This window comes from Schistocerca nitens, chromosome 2 (assembly GCF_023898315.1).
Source record: "Schistocerca nitens isolate TAMUIC-IGC-003100 chromosome 2, iqSchNite1.1, whole genome shotgun sequence".
NCBI lineage: Eukaryota > Metazoa > Arthropoda > Insecta > Orthoptera > Acrididae > Schistocerca > Schistocerca nitens.
Window position 1 is genome coordinate 457,117,159 of NC_064615.1, and position 20,030 is coordinate 457,137,188.

Genomic DNA, 20,030 nt, shown 5'->3' on the forward strand with positions numbered 1-20,030 from the left:
TACGGTATATAGGTACTATGCTTGGAGACCAGAAGGCAGTTCCAAATAAAAGACACTTGAAGAAACAAGCGACGGTTTTACATCAGGTAGTTTCATTCAGATACTGAAATATATCTTATGTTGCTTTTTCTCAAACGTTGTTCTGATGTGATCCTGCTAACGAAATACCTCCATCCAACTTACATGTCGACAGAGCTATCTCCGCCTTCCTGGCCTTCTATCAGAAAAAAAAAGTTTTGAACACTGTTGCTCCCAAGAGTTTCCAAAGCGGACGTGTACTGCCGCTCACAAATTTCCCAAGCTATCCTCTGCCTGCAAGTTTCCCACAAAGCTAATAAACTTTCAACACACGCGAGGACCAAATTACAGAAAATGGCGCTCTCACCATGTAATTCAGAAAATTGTTTGTGGGCTTTCCGGTGTTTTTATATCGTATTTAGAAACATGGTTGTTTGCTGTCAGCACTGTAAGGTTCCATAAAAGTATCTTTGCAAAATGACCGTTACAAATTGAAAAACAGACAAGCTGCAAATTCTAATTCACTGAGAATCTGTGAGAATGGTTCTTCGGCGTACAGTATATTTATGTCACTTCCATACCTTACTTCTTGGTCCGCTTCATATGTGAGTCGCTATAATAATAATAAAGACGGGGTTATGTTTAATTTTATGATCAAAAAATATGTCACATGTGGATATAATCTACTTACGGAACCTGTCTTGCAAATTCATCTTATTCGTTCCTCCGTTCTTCATAGAGTGGAAAGTTCCAAGTAATTGTGGATTTCTCTGTAGAGTCATAATTCTGCTACGAAGTCACCTCAACACAAAAATTTGTTCTTTCGTGTAAAATGTTTGCATTGCTGGGACTCCAAAACGCATCAGATATGACCTAAAAAGTTCTAAATCACTGCAGGTATCTTAGTACATAAAAAGGCATTAAAAGATATGTAACTCTTCACTGGTCAAAGGTCATTTTGACATAAATGGTTAAGCAAATTGGTTATTGCTTGCAACTTGCTATTTCTGTGCTCTCTCTCTCTCTCTCTAACACACACAAGTTGTGTATCGGTAGCGTCTGCGGTCATATATAACTACGAATTCAGAACGTATTTGGAAATTATAATCATTGTTATAAGTGGGAAGATATCTCAAGACGTTCAAAATTTTTTTTCCATGTAACGATTTTACTTTAACCCCAGTAATACCAAGGCACTTTCCATAACGTGTAGTACCTAGAGAGGGGTGGGGGGGTTATGCCCACCACAAAAAAGAAAAGAAAACAAATTTCGGTAATTGTCGCGAACGTTTGCTAACAACATACTTTACTGATGAGAAAGTTGGATCCAGAACCTGATAGTATCTTTTAGCACAATCTCAGCAACACTAAAGCATTTTGCATAATGTGTACACCACAAAGAAATTTAAAATTATATAAATTTCGTTAACTGTCGTTGACTTTCACGTACAACTTACTTTTTAGATACATAGATGTGTAAGAAGGGTCGTGAACCTGAAAATATGAGTATGACATTTGTTGTGAAAAGTCACATCCACTACTAAGAATTCAATTTTTGAGTTAAATTTTATAGAAAAATTTAAAACACTTCCGGAATATGGTGTAAGAAACAATTAAAAACAATAAATACTTTTCAAAATTTAAAAATATGAACTACAAGACTAGATCGCGATTTTTCAAAGCGTGGGTACAAAGTATTCCCACCCTACTCCCCTCCTGGTATTTCAATGGTTAATCGGTAGTGTTTTTAGGCAACAGAATCTGAACATGTGTAATACTGTTCCTCTAGGAACTTTCTTGGACGACACTGAATATGAAGCAGATGTTCTGTACGTCCAGCAAACATTCGCACACTTTACGTTCGCACGCTTTCACATTGGATAACAGTAGACGCAGATAGTTGGGGTGCACTAATTCCGCCTTATATTGTCAAATCCAGTTATTAACATGCTGATCTCTTGGAGATAACTGAATGAAGGCCAGTAAAAAAGTAGAAGATTCTTGCTCTGCCTCACAGTCAGGTATAAGTATGCGACGAAATTATTTGTTCTTGTAAGAAGCATCAGAGGACAGCATTTAATAATTATCGATTCTGTACCACAGCCTCATCGTTTATAAATAGAAAAGGAAAGATTTTATCATATGGATTTCGGCGCCCACTATGTGTAGCCTGTAATTTGTTTTAGTTTCTTTTTTAAAACATTCAATACAGACTAGCAAAAAGCAACATTATTTCGCGCCAAAGTACTTACGAACACCATAGATCCGGGTTTGATTCATCATCCGGCACACTGTTTTCAAGAGAGGTTCAGTATTGTCTTGCCGCTGGTGAACTGAGGAGACATGGGAATGTCACAAGGACCATCCTTGTTACTTTCGGTGTCGCCAAGCGAGGTGTATCAATGGTTGAAATATTGAATTCGTATTCGGGATAAGAAGGCTTCAAATCCCTGTACATCACCCTGACCTATGTTTTCAGTTATTGCCTTAAATTATTTAAAGCTAATTCTGAAGATCTATAATCTCCTCTGCTTCCTGATTTGGCGATGAAACGCTCCATAACACCACCGATTAAGTCGGGAAACTGATAAGAAGATCTGTCCTGAAACGCGAAAGCACTCGCTTCTTCTCTCTTCTAAAACAGGTTTGCAGTGCAATGCAAAAGCTTTCGCGGAAATAACGAATACGTTGTTATTCATCGCTGATCAGGAGGCGTATCCGCTGTAAACCACAGCTGCGTTAGTTGCATCACTGCAGACATAATATTCTGCGTTGCCGCGGACTGTTATCTCTTTAGCTAGAAAATTGGCGTCCTTGCTACTGGCGCCAGCAATTGCAAACCAGTATAGCAATCTGAAAGTCGAGAGCAGCTACAGTAAAGGTCAACCAGGCAGAACGGAAAAGTACGTACGTTACACACAGTCAGGAGCTGCGAGAAAGCTGACTAAAAAAATTACAAAATGGCGAATGAGTAGCTCAATGAAATCGCTCGAGGCAACCGAAGTTTCTACTGCTACTTTTCAACCTGCAGTTATTACGTAAGTCGTATCTGTACTGTCGAATTTGCTGTGACAAACAGCCCTTATCTTGCTCTGCTATTTTTACACTCAACGTTAAATATTTGGGAAATATTTGTTAGTCAGTTGCTAATTCAGTAACGTTCTTCTTGTAGATCAAACTGTGTTCCTTTTTACGCATTATCAGTCATTAGTACAATCTTGCGCTTCTTCACATACTGCATGATACAATTTTTTTTCGGTGCAGTCCTACTTATACAGCCTATATTCATTGTACTGTCCCGTAGCATAAGTGGTTCTCTCCACATTCGCATAATCTATTGCTAACGCCATGTGTCAGTTAACAAAGGGTTCTTGGTTTTCTGACCACATCAAATGGGCATTTTAGTTTAACATCCTCATAGTTAGTAGCAGCTCCTAGGCTTCATCTAAACGTTACTCGTGATGGATCAGATGAAGATATTGAAACTTTGATGCCGAACTACAAACTGAATAACAAAAATCTTTTATACAGTATTTTGATGGCAGTGCACAAGTCTTAGTGGATTGTAATGTGCATGTACACCTTAGTATCCTCTACGAACACTGAAAACTACATTTTCTGTGCTACAAATTAAGTACAAATTCGTGACTATTGTCGCTTACACGAAAGCCAAATTGAAGAACCCACGTATCTTCCTAGAAGGGAGCGGTTCTAAATTTCTATGTCTGTCTTCAAACTATGGTTCTATGGACTTTATTAACGTACAAAAAGCTGTTGCATGCACTTTATGTAAGAAGTAAGGACATAAAACACAAACTTTTCATCACATTAAGTACCGTCAAGTACCTACGGAAAAAAATAAATGAAAGTTTGCTCAATGATACGCCACAGCTCTGAAAACAGAAATCGAGATAAGCGTGTTATTCGTCTCTGACTTGCATTGCAGAAAATTCTATAAATGTGTCATAGATTCATGCCGAGTTTCTGCTCATATTTTAGACTTTTTTAAAACCATCGATAATTGAGTTTTTCTCTTTACTGCGTTTTGTATAAGATTTAAAGGCATTACTCAATTCTTTTACAACAATTCTGTTGATTTTCGGAAAATTTCAGTAATCGTACCGCGATGTTGGAGGTGTTGTTATAGTAGTGTTTTTCTCTTAAATTCCACCATAGCATTAGTAGAATAAGATATGGTAGATAGTTTTATTGTGACGGCAACGCGAACTGGATTAAATTAATCCACTCTAATACCCAGTCGAATCTTTTGACGTCGGTTAATATTTTTATTCTGTGTTCTTCTTTTGTTATTGGTTTTTGTAAAAGACATACAGTTTTAAAACTGCATGTTTCTGAGATTTGCGTATTCTTTTGACGTCAAGAAATGCGATTCAGAAAGCATGTTGTAGGTCAGAGAAGAGTGGTGACTGACCTTGCGGTAGAGCAGCGAGCAGCAAGCTATCCTGATGCGCATGCCGATACACGCGGTGCCCATGGTGTAGTGGTGCTGGAAGCAGATGAGGAAGTACACGGTGGCGATCATGCCGCCTGCGTAGTAGTACGCCTGTCTGATGTCCACGTTGCCCTCGGAGAAGTACTTGATCAGCTCTCCCAGCAGCAGAGGCTGCGCTATCCTGAAGCAAAATAACAAACATTCATATTCAGTCGCTTGACTGGATTTCTGCGCAACCGCACTGGCAAGGAGAAAATAACGTTTATACTATTGATAGGGCACATGAACATGAATACGGTTGCTATAGCGCAGATCCTATCTTGTGGTATGTGTGACACGTACAAACTGGCGTGTGCTGGAGAGTTCCAGGAAGAGCGCCCAGAAGGGATATCTGGTATGAGAATTAGCGTAATACGGTAGTGAGTCACCGTGTACGTGGTTTGGCAACTAGGCTTTGTCAGACTTTCCAATAAGGCAATCATCATATTCTTAACGAAAAAAAATTGTAACATGTAAAAATACTCCACGAAAGTAAATGTAAAGTGTTGTAAATAAAGAGGCGAAAAGTCCCATTATTACTAGATCAGTTCTGGGGAACATTAGTGTCAGAAGAATATCTTGGAGCGTCAATGGTTAGAGGCCAGAACTGGAAGGATCACATAAAGCAACTTCTAGAAAAAGCAATTGCGAGGCATATTCACTGGCCTTATCCTAAATAAATGTAATCCACTTAACAGAGAATGGTAGTTTACATAACACTCATTCGACTGATGCTTAAATATTGTAGGTGAACATGGGACATTTATAAGATAATAGTAACACTAGGGATACAAGGGAGTTAAAACTGTAATAGATGGCAGCGAGAAATCTACCTGAACTGTAGTATGGCTTGGCTCTGTGCATTTATTAAGTTAGTCTGAGGATCGAAAGTCAACCAAACGTGTGAGAGTATTCTGAAGATCTGTTTTAGAGAACAAATAAAGAAAAACTGGAAAAATCCCATTTTTCTAGTTGACTAACCGTCTTATTCATAGCTTGTGGTGTTCTTACGGCAGTTTCTTTTTGTAATCTACATTAATCATCATATGGCGATAAATCTGGAATGTTGAGAATGACGGAAGCATTATGAGACGCTTTACTTCAAAAATGGTTCAAATGGCTCTGAGCACTATGGGACTTTACTTCTGAGGTCATCAGTTCCCTAAAACTTAGAACTACTTAAACCTAAGTAACCTAAGGACATCACACACATCCACGCCCGAGGCAGGATTGGAACCTGCGACCGTAGCGGTCGCTCGGCTCCAGACTGTAGCGCCTAGAACCGCACGGCCACTCCGGCCGGCTTACTTCCAATTTCATGAGTTTTCCAGCACCTGTGGTTGTCTGGTATCGTGTTGTTGTGAGGGAGCAGTACCCAGGTAACTAAATTTAGTGTGTATGAACCATGATTTCGCTTTCCATGAAGTTCAGCCGTCTTGATAATGCTTGCCCTTGCTTACTATGGTAATATACTGGTGATTAAAAGTGTGAACTGTGAACCTAGTGTTCTTACCTTTCCTTATCGTATAATAAACAAACATCAAGAGAAATAATGCTTCGATTAACGAGTATCAGAATGGGGAATGTAACGCTCCGTTTCCAGAAGAACCAGTCACATATTTACCTAATGGGGAACGACAGCCTGACGGTGAAAAAATCTCGACATTTTTTTATTGTAGAATTCGAATGTATTTACATTGAAGAATTATTTACCAAAATATTATGATGCGCGAACTCCAAAAAGTAACGATTCTGTGAGCGTTTGAAGCTAAGGAGGCATCGTCGCTATCGATACCATCACCCCTATTTATACCGATTTGCGTGAACCTGATTTGCTGGAGTGTTGTTTGGGCGGTTTTATTCAAAGTGTGAACGAAAGTTTCAATAGTCTCATTTGGAGATACGCTCCATAAATAACATCGAGCCGAAGCGAAATTGTCAACATTGCTTCAAATTTGGCCATATGTCCGTTCAATGTAGGCCATATTTCACTAACGCATGCAAATGCCCTTCAAATCAAAATCGGCGACAAAATGTGAAGATTCTGTGAATATAGAGACGCCAGCGCCGATGCACTCAGCGACGAAAACAGCTTTGAGGACGTAAGTGACGGCTTGTCAGTAGCGGAAAGCGGTCATCCACTGGCAGGGCCGATAGTTAAATGGACCAGGCACCAATGATATCCCGTAAGTTTCAAGCTTTGTCCCTTTTTGTATGATAAATACCTGTCAAACTTTATACGCGTTTTTCTCAAAACCATGCTTTCTGCATGGTTGTCGTCGCCCACGCTACAATTTTCATCCGATATAAATGATTTTTGGTCTCCCTTGAAGCAAATTGAATTCTCTTCAGTTCATCGTAGTTCTCTTTTTGGACAAAAAGAGGGGTCCAGAAATGACCTTTTTTTCAAATATCTATAATTTGGCTAATTTTTTTTTTTTTTTTTTTTTTTTTTTTTTTTTTTTTTGCAAATCTCTATGATGAACTTAAATTACATATTTAAGAATCAGGGTGATACGTTAACTTCATGTTACAGATAACCACAACCGGAGTGACAGTGATAGCCATCGGTCTACCTCCTTTCACAGCTGCCTCCGGAAAATTCCAATTACACAGTGAAGATATCAATATTTTTAATGAAAAACAATAAAAACTTCCATCGCAGCAAACCCCATTTGCCTATAACATTCCAGTAAGGAGAAAAAAAAACTTGAATTTAGCAATATTTTCCACCGCCACCCTGTCGTTCCCCCTTAAGCGATTTATAGGAACCACTAGAAAGCTAAATCTGGATGGGCGGATGGGAATTTGAACCGCCATCCTTGCTCGGTGATCAACCATGGAGGAAGGCGGTTACAATAGTGATAGGGAGAGGAGTATTGACTTACAAAATTTTGACGACATTTGCGGGAAAGGAAGCAGATTGTTACAGAATAAGAAGAGCCATTTAATGTTAATTTAACTGCAAATTGTAAAACTGGAGTTCCATGGCCTCTTGCTCATAGTAAGTGGAGGAAGTATGCTATTAACCGAGAACAGATTCATCCCGCTCCGTTTCGTTTCCATAATCGCCCAAACATCACGAACATACGATTCCTTTCCATAAGCACTCATCACAATAATCGCTCGGATAGATTATAGATCTGGCATATAATTTACAACAGGGAGGAACGACTTTGTAAACGAATCTAGTGTATCACTTTGCTCATCAGTAGACACGTAGATGCACTACCGTACCGCAACACTGGCCGAGTACGAACATTAGTGTCAAATGATTACAGTAGACATATCAGCGAGTGTAGAATAATGCTGTCTTATTTTGAAAGTTCCTATGTCTATTTTGACTGGGCTCATAATTGCAAGTGTGCAAGAAACCACTCTTTTCCAGTGCTGCTCTGACCACAACCGGCTCCCAATAAGACAGCTCGAGGAGAAGCAATCGCGCAGATGTGGGGCACACTGCGGCAATCAAAAAGTCGATTAAGGCGAGCAAAAGGAAAAAGAGAGAGCGGGATTTCCAGAGGCACGCTACACGAGGAGGAGAAATAGCGCGTAGGGGAAGGAAACAGGAGGCCGGGGGATAGTGATGCAAGAAGAGAACGTTCGGGAAGTTTTCCACGCGCACATAGGACAGGGACCGGCCGCGGGGCTGCCGGCCCCCTTCCCTGCCCGCCCGGCGGCTGCGCTTACTCATGCTGGCAATGGCCCACGTATCACGATTCCATTCCGCACTTCGTAATCTCGCGTCGTGCTCAGGCCATCAGTCTGTGGTTCTTCCTAACGTACGACAATATTTCCGCTGCATATAATCAACGTCTTCTGTAAAAACCAATTCAGACTTCCATGTTTTCTTTTGTGCTTTTTTAAAATATTCTCTTGCAAGTCTATTGTTCTTGAATCATCCTTTTGGCAGTTTCGCATGTGTGACTTCAAAATTAAGTTGAAACATCTTCAGTTCATTGCTGAACGATCTTGCAAACCCTCTTTCTTCAGTTTGTTAGCATTTGCTTTCCTACTAAGTTGTCATCTGCGTAATTACTGTGTCTTAGTGTATTTCAATAATTTTATGCGAAGTCCCCACCAAAGGAAATGTTTCTTACACAAATATTTTTCGCGGAATCTGTTAATGGCTCTGAGTACTATGGGACTCAACTGCTGAGGTCATTAGTCCCCTAGAACTTAGAACTAGTTAAACCTAACCAACCTAAGGACATCACAAACACCCATGCCCGAGGCAGGATTCGAACCTGCGACCGTAGCGGTCTTGCGGTTCCAGACTGCAGCGCCTTTAACCGCACGGCCACTTCGGCCGGCGCGGAATCTGTTAATTACATTTTGATATATCTATCAGCAGTCGTATTCTAGAGATGATAAGATACGGTGTTTTAAAGCAACGAGGTATTCTTATCAATGAAGTATAGCAATATTCTCTCATCTTGTTATACAAGGTATGATTGAAAAAGTAACGGGAATTTTTTAACTTCACGGCCTTTATACATCCGATTTTCAATTTCTTTATCTTCTTGTTATACATGTTCTTGATGTACGTTACGTTTTCATCTGTTTTGGATATTTAGTTTATTGTTGACACTCTAAAAGGTTATACGTGGTTTCGAATCCTCGGCAGGTTTCTAGTTTAGAAAAATACGGATTAAAAACTTAGCATCAACTTTTGCTTCAAAAATGAGTGCAGCACTTCATTCGAAATGTTGAATATGGCTGTTGGCGAGTCTGCTATGAGTAAGACAAGAGAATATTTCAAAGAGGATCGAGAAGACGTTGAAGACGACGACCGCCCTGTACGCCCTAGCATATCAGTTACTGATAACAGTGAGGAAGAAATAAAGAAAATGGTTCTACGAAACCGTCGAACCACCATCCGAAGCGTTGTTGAAGATGTCGACATATCCCTTGGCTCATGCCATGCAATTTTTTCTGATGTTTTGAGCATGAAACGTATAGCAGCAAAGTTTGCTCCGAAATTGTTGCATTGCGACCAAAAACAACGTCGCGCAGTCAAATGTTTTGAGCGCACAGGCGAATAACAAAGTCTCCTTCAACATCTCTCCCACATCGAGTATTTTTACTATGAACTGGGGCTCTTTGGGGAGAATGTCAAGTAATCTGTAGAATGTGAATGTGCAAATTGGTGTTTTGATTGTTTGACTATAACGTGAGCTCCTCTTAATTTGTTACAAGCAATCTGATCCTTAAATCTGAGACGGCACACACTTCTAATGCTTATGAACGCCTCGATTTTCCGTGCAAGAAAAAACGGCGAGTATGAGGCAATACTTCAAATTATGTATGCAAATTGTTGATAACGGTGCTGAAGGAAGTCATATAAACGATAAGAACGTGCACGTCAGTGGTGAAAATCATTATTTTCGAGCAGTAATGAGTTATTTGTGATGTAATGTATCGACACTGAACATGGGAATAGGCACCTTATTACAATAATCAAAATATCCACGGATGTACTGCCGGTCTACAGTGTCCAACGGGCACAATATTTCGGCGATCATACATGTCACCATCATCAGGTGAACTGACGGACTGAGCTCCTGTGAACGTGCCGGCACGGAGATCCGTACACTATGGCTGCTCAGGGGGAACTGGTTTCGGTCGCGGCGGCGGCCGATTTAAATACCCTCCGCCCGCGGCGCGCTCACTACGCCGTCCACGCCCCGCGCCACGGTCGCTCGGTGGAACAGATTGCGACGGCGTCTGAGATGACGTCGGTGTGATGGCTCTGTCCGCCGTGGTCGTCACAACTAGACATTTGCTCGATTTACTCTTGATTAACCCAATCGCTGGTTCCCAAGCCTTGCTAAGATTATAGCCACAGTCACGGTTTATGAGGTCGTCATTGGTGCGAATTTCGATGGCCTCTCTAACAACGCTGTCCCAGTATCTCGACGTCTGTACCAGAATCCTCGTGCGTTCATACTCCATAGCGTGATTTTCCGACAAACAATGTTCAGCGACCGCCGACTTGCTCGGATACATCAGTCGAGTGTGCCTCTGGTGTTCACGGCATCGATCCTCGACGGTACGCATCGTCTGACCAATATACGACTTGCCACATTGAGAAATTCAATAATCACACCTTATTACAATAAATTTACATATAAACAGCAGAGGGAAGATAGCTACGAGCAGTGCCGTTTTTCTTTGGTTTTATCATAGCGTGTTTAAAAATATCTCTGCTCACACAGACTAGCTGATGGTGTCCATTCGCGCTGCTTCCGCTCGATACTTTTCCTCGGAAGTCGGCCCAGTCACTTAACTCTTGTACTTGCACAGTGCGGTGCATCTACATATATACTTTACAACTTGCTTGCTCTGCACAGCAGAGGGAATCATTATTAATCGCTGCCATTTACATTCCGTCAGTGCATGGAAGGTGCCAGTACTAGTTACTGCAAAATTTTATCCAATACTATTTTCTTTAATGTTTTCTGAACATCACGAAAACATTCTCGTGCGTTCTTCATCAGTCTGCTACATCCTAGCAGAAAGCCGTTGAATTAAGCGATTTGAAGATGTTACCACACAAATTAAGCACTGTACGTCTTATATTTTCCTTCATATATGCGCTGCAGTGCTTCAGAGGACCTCCGAACAGAAAATAAATTACGCATATTTATGTTACAATCGTAACGGTATTATGACTGTTAGTCTCTCGTTCAATTTGCTGTCTTGTCCATAGTCCCAAGGTGCAAGTGCGATGTCACATTGCTTCAGCGATATTCGAAACTGAATGGTTAGGGTCGCATCATAAAGTAAGGTACTGAGGCCATGCATAATTTCTCTAGAGAGTGCATTATTTTTATCTTATAAGGAACAACATCTACCTGCTGCGTCCTTTTCATTGAATGTAGAAGGTTATCTTGAGAATGAGGTCCCGGTCTCAGTGGCCGAGCGGTTCTAGGCGCTTCAGTCCGGAACTACGCGGCTGCTACAGTAGCAGGTTCGACTCCTCGGGCATGGATGTGTGTGATGTCCTTAGTTCGGTTTAAGTAGTTCTAAGTTTAAGGGACCGATGACCTCAGATGTTAAGTCCCATAGTGCTTAGAGCCATTTGAACCATTTGAGAACGAGGTGAGTGTGGGTAAGCGAGGATGCATTCGCAGTTGTAAATTTGGAATATCATCAGCTGTATAATGGAATGAGGACAATGAAAATTTTTGGCGGACGGGAACTCCTGGATTTTCCGCTTATCGCGAGCGGTCACCTTACTATTTGACTATTCGAGCACGACTCCCCGCCAGACCCAAACTTCCGTATGTCGTCAACCATGTTCCTACATCCTGTACTCGTACGTCCATTATGTATATTCCCCTATAGGGGAGGCATTTTACTTGAAAGTCACTTACCCGGTATCGGCGGATAAATACGATATTGCAGTGCCTGTGTTACTGCATCATTTACATGCATGCATGACCGAAGGAACTTCACATGGCAATCTGGAATAACATAGGCACTGCAATATCGTACTGTAACAACTATCGTTGCATGTAAGGCTGAATGTCTGCCACGTCCGGTCGTGTGACTTCGGAACAAACGACTTCCTTTCTCTGGCAGCGCTAGGAAGCGGAAAGCTGCAGCGGACATGACCGCGCTGCGCCTTTTAGCAAGTACGTACATTGTAATACTTTCCTGGCCTATAAGGATTCCCGTCTCAATAAACATCCTGCTTTCGATAAGTCCGCTACTACTTCTCTAAAAATGTATCTGTTACACAACCAACAGCACCGTCATTCGAAACAGCGTCCGGTAACTCAATCTCTAGTTTTTTCGACATTAAGCGCCTACGTACAAATTTTATGCCTTTGTCACGGACAAATGATGAAACGAAATTAATGTAATCTCTAACGCTCATGACGTAGTTGTGAGGATTCCAAATCAGAAGGAAAATAAGCGACTGCAGTTAATTTACTGTCAGAGATACGCTGATCTTCATAAGTTTGGAAACACCAACTGCTTATGGACAATGGAAAGGAGATACATTATAAAATTGCATTTTATTCTTTTCAAAATGTTCATTAAACTCAAAAAATACGTAGGTAAATGCAGATATTAAATTTTAGATTCCCCAGAATCACCACCCTCTGCTTTAATCACTGCCTTGCACACGCTGGGCAGTGTGTCTCGTTCATTCAGTATTCCCCGTTTTCGGATCCTCCTGTCCAATTCATCTCATAGTAGCTCGATCAGGTTACGGTCAGAGGACTGGGGTGACCTTTCCATATTTCTCAATATTTTCTGAACGTCTACAGACTTTACATAGTTCTGACACAATCGGGATGTACGTTTCGGGTCGTTGTCTTGCTGTGAGTCAAACCCTTTCTCAATCAAATGCAAACCAGATGTCTTGACATGTCACTGGAAAATGACATGATAATCCTTTTGGTTAATTTTCTCATGTATTTTCAACGAATCTCTGACTTTATTCCCTCCAAAAGATCATCATACTATCACAGAATTCCCTTCATGCTCCACAGTTGTAATTACGCACTGAGGATTCATGCATTCATGCATGCATTGCATACAAATTGACTGTGTTTACTTCCAGATATTTCTAACTTGGATTCATCAGTGAATAAGACTCTTTCCCAATCTCCTGTTGTCCATTGTTGGTGTGTCTTAGCCCGCTGAATCCATTTCTTGCCTGAAGCCTTTACTTGGTGCTACATAACCCTGGAAGTTGTTTTCTGCCAGGCACCACCCCCCTGTTGACTCACTTACCGGTGGATGTCTAGTCCAGCAGTCCGTCCACGGTCAGTGTCGAATCCGTTACGTTTACTGGTCACTAACAAATGCTTTTTCTGGCGTTCTGTTATTTTATTGGGTGCCCCTGAGTGTGGACGATCATCATAGGGGCCTTATGCCGATTTAGAGGTATGGTGTTGTAACTCCACTGATGGAAATCCTCAATTTGTGTGATATTTGTCGGGAACTATTGCCTTCTTGGTGCAAAGTGATCACATTTACCCGTGAATCATAAGGAATCTCGCACTTTGGGGTCATTTTCAATTACTTTCGCTGCGTGTACTAGCTTTCTCCGCGGCGTATCCTACTTTCATAGAAACGGAACTACAACTGAGCAGAACTGTGAACCACGTACCTCGCAGTAGTATCTCCTACTGGCGCCACCTGGCGTGTTTAGTGGAAATGCTCGGACAGTAAAGTCTGTTTATAAGAAACTGAGCAATACCAGTATCTACCAACATGTATGTATATGTACAATAATTATCAGTACAATACTGTAAGTGTCATTATTAATCGTTATTTGAGCATACTATGCTGTATTTTAACCAATAAGTCCCACATATCACGCCCACCCTGCTCTGTCATAATACGCAGCATGGTGTTTCGTAACTTACGGAGGGTAACGTAGATGTCTCAAAAATTAGAAGAGTGGACTGCAGAACGCTAAATTATCTTCTGGAAATTTTTCACAGAAGACTTGCCATATACTCTCTCTATGTGTCCTATGCTTCCTTTTTGTCCCACCATACTAACCACACTGGACAAACAATTAGTCACTCATAGGTGACAAGACGCTACCACCGCCTGACATCGCCTCGATCCTTGTTCGTGACAACAAGTTTCTTCGGGTCCATTCATTGGTAATTAGATCCCATAGAGCTAGCAAACAGCCATGATCTTGATTGCTACGTTTCACCTGCTGTTCGAAATGGTCACACACCTTTTCTGATTTACCATCGGATTACTTAGCGGGCGATACGGCGTGTTTGACTAACTAGGAAGGTATGCATGAAGTTGTATGAACACAACTGTTGGATTGGAAGATGTGATTGCCCACGGCATATTCATCGTGAAACCGAGCGAGGTGGCGCAGTGGTTAGCACATTGGACTCGCATTCGGGAGGACGACGGTTCAATCTCGTCTCCGGCCATCCTGATTTAGGTTTTCCGTGATTTCCCTAAATCGTTTCAGGCAAATGCCGGGATGGTTCCTTTGAAAGGGCACGGCCGATTTCCTTCCCAATCCTTCCCTAACCCGAGCTTGCGCTCCGTCTCTAATGACCTCGTTGTCGACGGGACGTTAAACACTAACCACCACCACCACCATCATCGTGAAGGTGTAAAAGAAAGGGCAACAACAACAGTTCAACTAGAGTGTAGAAATAAACATCTTGTTGGTTCACATTGACGGTAACCTGAATCAGTGGGACGAAGCCATAGTTTGAAAAACAAATCCAAAACATCACAGAATCACACCCTCTACAGACACACATTAAACTCCTCATTGGGCAGTCAGTGTAATCGACGTGTTGCATCATTTGTGAAGATCACTACGTTTGTGATACTCCTCTGCTGTCCTTGTCCATTACACCTTTTCATACACCATTTTACATGTCTACTAATGGTATATCATCACTTGTAGATACAACGAACAATGTGCGTTGATACATCAACAAATCAGACAGCTTCATTCACTTCGCAGTCATGGTTACATCCATACACGACAGTTCCTTTCTGCCATTCGGTCGAGTCCACACGTCGACCCATACTATTGCGCTGTTCCCATAGAACAACCTGGGAAATACAAATTTCCGTGACTTACAGTACCGCTTATTAATTTCAGTATACCGTGACTGTTACCTACACATCGAATATAAACACAAATAAAACTTTATTTTTCCAAAAAAATAGTGATATTTCTCAAAAAAAAGTTATATACACTTAATCATTATATAATATGCAGGATGATTCAGCTGCCCCTACCAAAATGTTTTATGCCACCCGCAACGCCTTCAGATACCACATGCAAGGTTTTCATATTCTCTCACTCCCTATGCGCAAACTACGGTCTTACAGAAAAAATGAAGAGAACATTTTTGTAGGAAATCTAATGCGATTAAATTTTGTACTGGGATACGTTTTCGCTAGAGTCCTTAGTTTTAGAATTGTTCAAGAAAAACGCACTAAAGTGCCGTTCAGATGCGTTTGCCTTGAATAACTCGAAAACCGTGACCCCTAGCAAAAACATATCGTAGTTCGAAATTTATCTACATCAAGTTTCCTACAAAAAGATACTGGTCATTTTTTCTGTAAGACTAACAGTTTACGTGTAGTGAGCGAGAGAATATGAAAATCTTGTGCGTGGTTGTGGAGGGCGTTGCGGGTTGCACAAAACCCATCGGTGCCAATGTTGTAGCATTTCTTTGCTTATTCAGACGCATCATTGTATTATGTGGTATCTACAGGGAATTAGTGATTATTATTACGTTTATTGAAAATATGAGCTGTAGTGTACATTGGCAGTTGAGGGTCACATGGCTGCCGATACCAACTGTACACTATCTATAAAGGTATTATGCAAGGCAGAAAGTGTCTCCGGGCATCCCCACAGCGACTGTGAACAGTAGACTGGCCATGCGCTTCAAGCCAAAGACAGACACGCAGTCTGGTGCGTGGGCCGAGGCGAGACGCATCTGCCGGAAGGTGCGCCTGTTTGCTGCGGTACTTCAGCCCACACGCGTGCTGTTTGTGGCGCACACACCGGCCACTTACTTCTCACAACAAATGCGCCACCAGAGCACACAGCTCTGGACGGCGAGACTTCCGCCGTAGCTAGCGGATCTTAGCCCCGTACAGCCGTCCCGTTATCGCCTCCCGCCTCTGGAAGCGTCTGTCTTGCCAGGGTACGATAACGCCACCAAGGCAACAGTGGATTAACGTTGGTTTCAGGACCACCCCCACAACCTCATAGAAACGCCAGGTGTCCGGTAAATCTTGTAGAAAATTTTTAACACATTCTCTTTGAAGAGAAGCGTATAGGCTAGGTATATTCGCAACCAGTGCAACTCGGAATATCGCCACAGTTGGTATCAGAAACGAACTGGTTGTGCAAGTATTCGTTGATTTTGGACAACTTTCTACAAAATCTTAACTACAGGAATGTAATGAATGTAACCCAAGTCAAAGGAAGCGTCTTATCTCTTCACAACGGTACTTGGAGAACGAATGTTTCCATACCATCAAATTATTATTATTTGAAGAAGCACTGTTCGTGATATTTTGTAGGTATTTTTATATACTTACGAGCTAGTGTTTCCTAGTGCATCATAAAGAGACAACTGACTGTTGCAACCACAGATACGCAGCATCTCAGCTTGGGATCCGACGAACTTCGTTGGTGACAAAGACAAAGCTTTTACCACTGTCACTGAGGAAATCCTATTAGAGGTCGCCTGCAAAATTCTGTAAAGCTTTCACTGAGACAATAACAGTGCACCAGGTCTGATTACTTCCCAGGAAATATGTGGTAAGGACAGGTGACATTAATGAAAGGGGTGGAGTTGTGGTTAGTTCCTTTTACAGTTAACGAATTTGTTGTAACTGGATAAGAGTGGTCACTGGAAGCGTCATAAATAGTATACTGAGATGACAGAAGTCATAGGATAGCTATATGCACGTATACAGATGGCGGTAGTATCGCGTACACAAGTTATAAAAGGGCAGTGCATTGGTGGACCTGTCTTTTGTACTCGGGTGGTTCATGCGAACAGGTGGCCGCACGACAGAAATTAACAGACTTTGAATGCGAAATGTCAGTTGGAGCTACACGTATGCGACATTCTATTTCGAGAATCGTTAGGGAATTCAGTTTCCGAGATCCTCAGTGTTAACAGTGTGTCTAGAATAACTAATTTCAGACATTAACTCTCACCTCGGTCAACGCTGTGTCCTTCGATTAACGACCGACAGCAGCCTTGTTTGCGTAGTGTTGTCAGTGCTAACAGACAAGCAACACTGCGTGAAAAAACTGCATAAATCAATGTGGGACGTACGACGAACGTATCCCTTAGGACAGCGCGGCGAAATTTGACGTTAATCGACTACGGCAGCAGACGACTGACCCAAATGCCTTTGCTTTCAGCACGACATCGCCTGTAGCGCCTCTCCTGAGCTCGTGAACATATCGGTTGGAACCTAGACGACTGGAAAGCCGTGGTGTGTTCGTATGAATCCCGATTTCAGTTGGTGAGTGTTGATAGTGGGGTTCGATTGCGGAGCAGAGCCCATGAAATGATGGACGCAGATTGTCAACAAGGCAATGTACAAGCAGATTGTGGCTCAGTAATGGCGTGGGCTGTGTTTACATGGACCGTAGTGGGTGCTGAGTATGTTCGGGGTTTGGAGACCATTTTCAGCGTTTTATGAACTTCATGTTCACAATCAACGATAGAATTTTTATGGATGGCAATGCGCCATGTCACCGGGCCACAATTGTTCGCGATTGGTTTCAAGAACATTCTGCACAATTCGAGCGAATGATTTGGACACCCAGATAGCCTGACATGAAGACCATCGAACATAATGGAAAGATCAGTTCGTGCTCAAAATCCTGCACCGGCAACAACTTCGCATTTATGGACGGCTATAAAGGCAGATTGGTTCAGTACTTCTGCAGGGGCTTCCAACGACTTGCTGAGCCCATGCCACGTCGAGATGCTGTACTATGCCGGGTAAAAGAAGGTCAGACGCTATATTAGGAGGTACCCCATCACTTTTGTGTATAGTGTACAAAAGGTGTACTAGCTGGCAGAATCATGGCTACTCACAAAAGAAAATAAAAGGTGATTATGTACCGTAGGAACAGAATTTTAAGAAGGCTGAGACACACACAAAAATATAGGTAGAGATCGGGGAGATCATGTGAAATGATAAAATGAAGGTGGCAGATTGTTTTGTCCTCTCAAAGACAATGGATAACACAATCACGCTCATGAGCAAACCAATTACAGGCATCCACCGTGTTGCAGAGAGAGAGCGGCGGCAAATGGAGCAGTTCAGCGTATCATGCCGTCAGACCTTGTTGTAGCTGTCTGTAAATAATCTGTGTGTGTAGGGGACACCGCCAGAAAGACTGCTGCTACCTCGGTTGACGGCCGTGATCAACAGCGTGATACTGGCGGGTGTCGCTACCGAAGAGATAGTACATAGAGAGCCAACAGAGCCTAGTGGCTACAAAATGTCAGCAGCATTACAGTCTAACAAACTCGAATCTAAGGATTACAAAACCTAGAAGTGCCTGGTTCTAATTTGTTGATCACATTCAATGCAGCAGATACGCTACCGGATTCCCCTAATTTATTCGTTCTTGTATTAATGTCTTCCTAAGCTTGGAATTGCAAGGATTTTGATGAGAATAAGAAGGTTAAGCATCAGGGCAATTATCCCGGCTCATGGAGCTCTAGGTTTGTACTGAGGGCTATAGGAAACGAGCTGGCAACCTGCTCGTTCCACTCGCAGCCTTGCTGCATTTGTTCCGGTCTGTGGTAACGTGCTGTGCTTCCGTTTATTTAACGAACGAGGTGCGAAGCAAGGGCCAGCCGAGGTGCATCCAAGGCCATCAGCGTGACTACAACAGAAAGTATCACATCGTTTGCATACGTATCAGATCCCTTACTTTATCGAGATTTCGAAATGACATCCAGGACAAACAAGGACACGGACATAAGGAAACAGTAAAAAAATACAAATTGTAGCATAGTTGACACTGAGTGTGCTCGTAATTAGCACAGTAGGTTCCTCGAAAGTGTTAGTAATGGGGGGAAAATGCAACCACAGTCACGGCAATGAAAATTTACACACTTTCTCTTCAGCAGGTTAGTAATTTTATTACAGTCTGATAATGGTCGTACGCTTTAATTTGCGCTTAGAGATCAACATGTTGATGATTGCCATCTCCTTTAATTTATAATCGCTAGACGAAATTAAGAACATATATTATCAAAAATTTAAGTTACTGGTGTTGCAGGCATATCCCAAATACCCTTCCCGCCTGGGGTCCTTAACTGCTTTTCTTCTCCTTCTTCTGCCAGTCCAAGAGACATTCTTTCTCTCAATAGGATTGTATTAGCGATAGAATCGGTTTTACAGATGTAGTGAAGCGCAAAAACGGACCGGAACTAGTTCGCTTGCCTGTGCTTGAGATTGCCTCGAAATCGCGCGAAGAGTCTCCAAGAAGTAAGTTACATATGTTTTCCCAGGCTAACACTTTCACTTGATAAGAGTGGCGCATTGTCAGAAGATAATAAATGTTCCGGGTTTTCTGTGGACACACCTACAGCATTACGTTAAGAGAAGAATCCCAGTGGACGCGGCAACTGGAAACGTATTGCAAAGTGGAAGCACGCGGGACAGTTCAAGTTCAAATGGCTCTGAGCACTATGGGACTCAACTGCTGAGGTCATTAATCCCCTAGAACTTAGAACTAGTTAAACCTAAGTAACCTAAGGACATCACAAACATCCATGCCCGAGGCAGGATTCGAACCTGCGACCGTAGCGGTCTTGCGGTTCCAGACTGCAGCGCCTTTAACCGCACGGCCACTTCGGCCGGCACAGTTCAAGTCTTGTGTGCAAAATGTCTAAACTGTACACATACACGCCGTGAAATTCTGGTGGTACACAGATCGTATGCAATGTGGCGGCCAGCTGTAATGGAATGGCTCCAACAATCTGACCAAGGCGTCACA

General features: G+C 42.2%; 1 protein-coding gene across 3 annotated transcripts in view; it reads right to left on the minus strand.

Annotated features, from left to right (window-relative positions):
- Positions 1 to 20,030, minus strand: part of LOC126236342 (ATP-binding cassette sub-family C member 4-like) — a 296,791-nt gene that overhangs the window by 71,817 nt on the left and 204,944 nt on the right. For all 3 annotated transcript variants that reach the window (XM_049945568.1, XM_049945569.1, XM_049945570.1), the window contains one exon: positions 4,451 to 4,652. In XM_049945568.1, coding sequence (XP_049801525.1) covers positions 4,451 to 4,652 — 202 coding nt within the window. The remainder of the gene's footprint in view (positions 1 to 4,450; positions 4,653 to 20,030) is intronic.